General features: G+C 36.4%; 2 protein-coding genes across 2 annotated transcripts; one reads left to right on the forward strand and one right to left on the reverse strand.

Moving 5' to 3' along the window:
- The first annotated feature begins 859 nt into the window (after positions 1-859).
- Positions 860-2,584, forward strand: LOC104906765 (hypothetical protein). The gene has a single exon (XM_010695566.3). The coding sequence runs from the start codon at positions 860-862 to the stop codon at positions 2,582-2,584; it is 1,725 nt and encodes a 574-aa protein (XP_010693868.2).
- A 124-nt stretch (positions 2,585-2,708) lies between these two features.
- On the reverse strand, positions 2,709-4,920 carry LOC104906764 (hypothetical protein). Its single transcript, XM_010695565.4, has 3 exons — positions 4,714-4,920; positions 3,323-4,069; positions 2,709-3,065 (listed from the first exon to the last, which is right to left on the reverse strand). Exons 2-3 carry the CDS (start codon positions 3,951-3,953, stop codon positions 2,869-2,871), a joined length of 828 nt encoding a protein of 275 aa, XP_010693867.2. The 5' UTR covers positions 3,954-4,069; positions 4,714-4,920; the 3' UTR covers positions 2,709-2,868.
- Between the last annotated feature and the right edge of the window lie 2,273 nt (positions 4,921-7,193).

Below are 7,193 nucleotides of genomic sequence, written 5' to 3' on the forward strand. Positions count from 1 at the left end.
TTGATGATATTTTGATAGATTATGGTTATAAACATGGTGAACCATTACCCTAGATCCTTTTTAGTTTGATTAGTTTAGAACTTTAATTCAAATATTTTTTTTATCTTGTTTAGTTTCTCTATATCTTAGAAACTAGATTAAAACGACCATCTCCCTATGGATTCGATCCTACTTACCCTACTACATTGTTAGAAGGTTTTGTAGGAATTAATTTTGACAGGTGTACGACAACCTACCAGATTACGTGCTCAGTGCTGTTTTGGTGGACGAGAGAGAAGAAAAGCAACACCTAATCTACTTTATCAGCCATATCTTTATGGATTACTTCTTCAAAAGAATCTTATACCACTTTGGTTTTCACACTGGTTACATGCCATACCTTTTTAATCAATATATAAAAAGATTTTTTTTTCTAAAATTATTTTCACATCTTCCAAAAATTTGACCGACATACACAAAATCAAAAGTGCTTAATGTAACTCACCTATAATAAGTGGGTTAGCTATTCAAATTCAAATTTGAATCATGATTTTAGAAGTGCTTAATGTACATCACGATTTTCTTTCCTCAAAAAGAAAAAAGAATACAATTTTGTTGAGCCAAAAAAGTTCGCATTTGTTCTATTAAAAAAAAGGTTAGAATTTAACTTTTTTATGTTTTCTTGGGAGGGAAGCAAGAGATTGGGTCAGAATTATGAGAAATGGATCCGGGAAAATTACAATAGAAAGAAATTACTGCATTCAAGGCTCCCAAATCGCATCTATCCTAAACAAATTTAAAACTTCGACTTAGGGGCCAAGGAAACTAGCTCTATAAATAGGGGGGAAAACAAGCACAAAATCAATCTCCTCATAAAGCTATGCAATTAATAGGTCCACCAATTCTCCGAGAATGTCGAATATCACTACCACTTCCTGCCGGAAAACCACCAAATCCTACCAAAAAACAGCCTTTATCAGTCCCACAAAACCCTTGTGCTCAGTTATTCTTTACCATAAACCCGGAAACGCCACCAGAAAACCTGGTTAAGCAGCTAAAACAGTCTTGGGAGTATGATCCCTTAACCACATTAAAGCTGATATGCTACCTAAGGACTCTCAGAGAAGAGAGAGATTCCTACAATGAGGGGTTTTATGTGGCAGCTTTTTGGCTTCACAAAAACCACCCATTAACCCTTGCTTGTAATGTGAGGGAATTGGCTAGTTTTGGGTCCTTGAGAGATTTTTCTGAGATCCTCTGCAGGATAGTCAATGAGAGAGAGTCTACAGAGAGTTGTAAGAGATCATCTCCACCTTCTTCATTAAAAGGAGAAAGAGAACATGACAAGATGGAGACTGCGAGGAGAGCGGTGTGTAAATATGTACAGGATCCAGCCTACCGCTTCCTCCATGAACGTGTGTCTGATCTTTTTGCTGATCTCTTAAGATCGGATCTCGAAACACTCAAGTCTGGAAATGATGAGATACTGAGTTTTGCAGCAAGAGATTGCCCATCCATTGATTCCTCATATGATAGGCACACACTCTTGTGTGAGAGTATTGCCAAGAAGGTTTTCCCTCGGGAATCAGGCCGGGATTACGAAGGGATCGAGGATGTTCATTATGTCTACCGGGTCCGTAATAGACTGAGGAAAGAAATTCTAGGACCTCTAAGAATGGCATTAGATATTGAAAAACAAGGAAGACGTGGAGGCGATAAACAATTCCAAGATTGTACCTTGATCTTCATGAAGAAGGCTTACCAGAAGATGTTGAAGATGAAGGACACTGGAAGCAAGCTGAAATATTACAAGATCATACAGGCAATGATTCTCAAGGCTAATGGTCAATCCTTTCTTTCAACTCCTCTCAGTATCATAGCTTCTCTAAAGGAAGAGAACATTGGACAGAAAGAGTTAGAATGGCAGAATATGGTGCAAGCCTTTTCCACTAGAGGGAAACTGAGTAACTCACTTGCTGTATGTGACATCTCAGACGAAATGGAAGAGAGGACAAGAAACGTTTCCATCTCGATGGGGTTGTTGATTTCTGAACTGAGTAGCAGCTCATGGAAGGGAACTGTTTATGGTTTCCAGGAATCTCCCAAGCTTTACAAGATTGAAGGAGATGATCTTCCATCGAAGTTCAATTTCATCAAACAACTGAAATGTACAAAGAGAGTGAACATCGAGACTATTCTTAATCAAGTACTACAAGTGGGAGTAAAACAGAAACTTAATAAAGAGAAAATGGTGCAGAGGGTATTTGTTTTTACCAATAAGGACTTCAGAAAAGCAGTTAACAACAGCTGGGGATGGAATTACAGAGCTGTTTGGGAGAATTACCAGAAATTTGGGTATGATCAGGTACCTGAGGTCGTGTTCTGGAACATCAAGGGCTTCAATGTTTCTCCTCCCACAATCAGGGCTGCATTTTATAACAGATTGCTGACAATCAATGGTTTCTCGAAGAGCTTGTTTGCTTATTTCCTGGACAAAGGTGCTGTTTGGAGATCTGAGGATATCAAGTCAGTAACCACAGCAGAGGATGTAATGAGAATAACTCTCTCAGGAAAGGAATACCAAAATCTTGCTGTACTTGACTGATGTAAAAGCATATTATAAACGATTTGTCTAATGTGTGCCCATGGACACACAATAAGATGACAGGTTTTCTATTGAATAAATTTTGATTATGAAGAATATTTGTCAGTAAAAAAGGCGAATGGACTGCATAAATTAAAGTAATATATATAAATCGCAATATCCATATTTAGCAATGGTAAAGCTTTCATGCTTTGCACTTCACTCATTGAATTCATGGCGTGAACTCCAAAACTGCCATGTAAAAGCTTCAGCATAATCCTCCGTCACAAAAAAGGACAAAATATTCATGTCTTGAACTCCAAGACTGTGAGGTAAAAGCTTGGATCATCAACAAATTCCTTCATCACAAATGAATTATCAGATGCAACCTTCTCCAAAGTGATCTTATCTGGTAAGTCGGAAACAATGATATCATGGTATTGCTGCCGCTGCTGCTCCAAAGCCTGCCTGCCTTGGAGATGGCTAATTACTATCCTTGCACCTGCATTTTTAATAGCTCGTCAGAATGACTTTTGAACACTTATGAATGGCAATAAACCAACTAGGATCCAAAATAACTTATGAACACTTCATTATGTGAAGTTAGAAGACTACTTTAGTGTGGGAACCTTAACATTTCCAACAATTAAGGTGAACTGAAACAAATCCCAAATTAGGCGAACTAAGTCTTGAACTTGATGTTTAAAACAACCCAAAAAGTTTTTGCGCACAGGTTGACCTCGTCAACAAACAGATTACCTGGTGAACAGCGAACGGCAAGTGCTTTGAAGATCTCTTCAAGTGTGAAAGGCAAACCCGGCAAGAAATACAAGAAAACAACATCCAAGGGTGCCCACTTTTCAGGTACAAAAATTAGTTCTCCTTGCCAACACTTAACTTTGTCATGCCTCTCTTTTATACATGCAAGTGATAGAAGGGACTCGTGAACAATGAGCAAAAGTTGGCATGGAGACGAGTCAATCAACCGATCAACAAATTCATCTGAACCTAGAGAAACCAGGACCTTTGAGGTCGCCACAACATTTCCAGCAGAGATGATTTGGTCAGTCCTTTTGGCATATTCTTCCTTAGAAACTGTGCTATCAGAATCAGATTCAAGAAACGACCAATCTTTCTCAGCTAGCTCATCAAAATTCATCACAGCAACCACCCCTTCTTCTTCTGGTGCAGTCGCAGCACAGACAAATGAATGACGAATATTTGATCCATGAAACTTAGATGAAAATCTAACAAAAGGAACAGGACAGACACATCGGCTATGAAAAGACTGAGAAAGGTAATTCGAATTGAGTCTTAATCCATTAGAAAGTAGAGGCTGTTGGCAGGTTGATGGGAATAAGAAAGATGAGGGCAAACAGAGAAAACTCATGATAACAGCGTACAATAAATCTTTTTCGAAAATGTGAAATGGCCGGACACGCACGTATCAGATTGATCCTTGCATACCCTATATCCAGCTCTTTTCAACTTCTTGATTCAACATTCCTTACAATCATAAAAAGATACAGAAACAAAAATATGTGAATATCACATTGTGTGACATATATATAAAGCATCTCATACGACACAACATTCCTTCTTATATGGTTTGAAGATTCTAAAACTGCAGAATATTAACTGAATCAGACAACGGATACTTAAAACTTACACATATACAGTAATAAATTATCAATTCAGCAAATAAGCACCACTCAGCACAAAATAACAGATGTTACCAATGACAAATCTTGAACAACTTCCAAAACATTTCATCCACACTAACAAGATAATATGACCAAATTACCAGAAAAAAATGGGCATAAAATCAGCTAATTTACCAATTCCCAAAAAAATTTACCAATTCCCAAAAAAATTTACCAATCAACAGTAACTCAGCCAAGTCCCTCATTTGTTTACCAATTAAGCAAAACTACTTTCGGATATGAATTCAATCAATTTCGTATATGAATACAATAACTAAAGAATTTCACTCTTACCAGTAAAATATAGACCCTTTTTTTTTTAATATATATAAGCTCGCATTCTAGTGAACTGAAACTGAACATTTCTTACTCCAATATTCAATTTTAAACTACAAACTTAAAATCTAAAGAACTTATAATATATAGTAAAATGCGTCCAGAACAAACCTTCAATTTTTGGGAACCGTCGAAAAAATTCTTCAATTTATTTTCTCGAGAAGTAAGTTGAATCGGAAATAACGAAATTGAAAATGGAACTTTTTATATAGAAAAAAGAAACTGGGAATGGAAGAAAGGGAACACTAAGTCACTAACATAGAGAAGATTAAGCTTTGGAAGAGAGAGAGTAGAGAGTAGAGCATTTGAACCCACGCGGATCCTGGGGAGAAACTGGAGTTTAAAGGAAAAGAAAAACAATCTATATCAAAACGCGCACAAAATAATAAAATCTCATGCATTATGGCTCAGTGGTCTGGCAGCTGGCAGCGTCAATCTTAGCACCTTGGTGTGCAAGGTCGCAGGATCAAGTCCCTGAATCTTGTGTTTTTTTTTTTCCTTCTTTTTTATTATTGCAACTTGTGTTTTTTTTCCCTTCTTTATTATTATTGCAACTTGTGTCTTTTTTTTTTCTTTGGTTTTTTTCCATGTTTCCTAATGCTTTTTTTAATTATTATTGCAACTTATGTTTTTTTTTCTTTGGTTTTTTTCCTTGTTTCTTAATACTCCATTTTCTAGCTTTCCTTCTCAATTTACCAAGTCAAAATACAATCAACCAGTATAAGTATTAATATTGCATGCGGCATATAAGGCTAGTTTTGGTTCTACATTTGAATAAGTTCGAATCCACGTGTCGCAATTCCTGGATCCGCCACTGGAGTAGAGAGTAGGTAGAGGGTAGAGAGTAGAGAGTAGAGAGTAGAGAATTGGTATCTTTTTCCTTGTTTCGAACCTCTTGGTACCCTTGTATTTTTTAATGTTCGGTTTTTTACTATATACCCCTCATAATTTTTTTTTTTGTATCGAATATCCTTTCAAGTTTTCAAATTCACAATATACTCTTCACTTTTCTAAAAATACTTCACTTGTCCTTAATGATTAACGACGTTAATGTTCATTAGTCATTAATCCATAATCTCCTCCTAACCCTAATTAACTAACCTAAACCCTGGCCCTAACCACCCAACCAACATCCTTCCCCCACCCCATCCATTTCCTCCAATACGTAGGCTTCAATTGAGGAGGAAAACTAGTAGATATTCGGAAAAAATAAACAAGGTTGATTCAAATAATTAAAGTTGTTGAACACAAAATTATGCCAGATCCTCTTAGTGGATACTAGATAGGAGAGTTGGATACAATGTTTCAGTGCATAAATTCTACAAGAGCAAACAATTAAGGGAAAGCTAGAATCTAAGAAAAGGTGGAAAACTTGAGAATTAAAAGAGTCAATATCCAGAACAAATCAGGGATCATAAAAACTTGTAGTTCCAACCTCTCTGATTATCATAACTGAAGACACAAACTTTAAAAATAAATTAAAAGAAAAGACAGAACCGGGTTTTCGAATACCCGTTTACTAAAAGTTTCGGTGCGTGAGCCGACCCGGTGTATGCCTTTTCCTTCGGGATGGGTACGCCGCCCACTAAAATTGAAAAAAACGGTTTTATTACCCGGTATTTTTAATGGGGGCCAACGGGTCGGCGGGTCGAGTTTTTGTGAACACTCCTAGCTACCTGCGGGTGTGGTGGGGGGAAGGGGTGGGGTGGGGTGGGGTGGGCAAGGGGTGGTGGGTGGGTAGTTAGGTTAGGTTAGGTTTATGGTTAATTAGGATTATAGGAGGATTAGACGAAAGGGGGTTAGGATTAATTAGGTGAAAGGGGGTTAGGATTAATTAGGTTAAAGGGGGTTAGGGTTTATGTTAGTTGATTAAGATTAGGAGGAGATTAGGGGTTAATGACTAACGGACGTTAACGCCGTTAGTCATTAAGGGTAAGTGGATGTATTTTTTTAAAAGTGTAGGGTATATGGTGAATTTGGAAACTTGAAAGAGTATATGGTGCAAAAATAATTTTTACAGGAGTATATGGTGAAAAATCGTTTAATGTTTTACATTGTATCCTTTATTTACTTTTTGTTCTATGTAGGCTCTGTTTTTTTAGAACTGAATTAATGAAAATTCAGTTCAATTTAGTTCAGACAAATTCAGTTTAGTTCAGTTAGTTTCCTCGATCTCACAATTTCACTCATTTTAGTTCACTTCAGTTCATTTTATTTCAGTTCTATTCTTTAAGTTCAGTTCAAAAGAACAGAGTCGTAGTATCTTTTAATATTTTAAGTTTTGTGTATGCTCCATTAGGCCAACATTAAGTTCATCATTAATTTCATTATTTTCTTGATATTTGGAGGCAAAATATAAAATACTTCCTTCAACTCTTAATAGATTTCTCATTTCTCCGATTCAGATTTGCCAATGCACATTTTGTATCGTAGTATCTTTAATCAGATATTAGTAAACATTACAAAAGTTTTATTTTCCAAATGTACATTATGAGACTAATCAAACAAGACCCCGGAGGACTCTGTTTTATGTTATATATTGTAAATTTTCTTTACCTATAAATAGTGTATGTCCAAATTAGAAATGAAAG

This window comes from Beta vulgaris, chromosome 3 (genome assembly GCF_026745355.1).
Source record: "Beta vulgaris subsp. vulgaris cultivar EL10 chromosome 3, EL10.2, whole genome shotgun sequence".
NCBI classification, from domain to species: Eukaryota; Viridiplantae; Streptophyta; class Magnoliopsida; order Caryophyllales; family Amaranthaceae; genus Beta; species Beta vulgaris.

Coding starts and splice junctions, on each gene's coding strand:
- LOC104906764 (XM_010695565.4), bottom strand. CDS start 3,953: ATGAGTTTTCTCTGTTTGCCCTCATCTTTCTTATTCCCATCAACCTGC. Junction 3,066..3,322: donor TGCCGTTCGCTGTTCACCAG/GTAATCTGTTTG, acceptor TTAAAAATGCAG/GTGCAAGGATAGTAATTAGC.
- LOC104906765 (XM_010695566.3), top strand. CDS start 860: ATGCAATTAATAGGTCCACCAATTCTCCGAGAATGTCGAATATCACTA.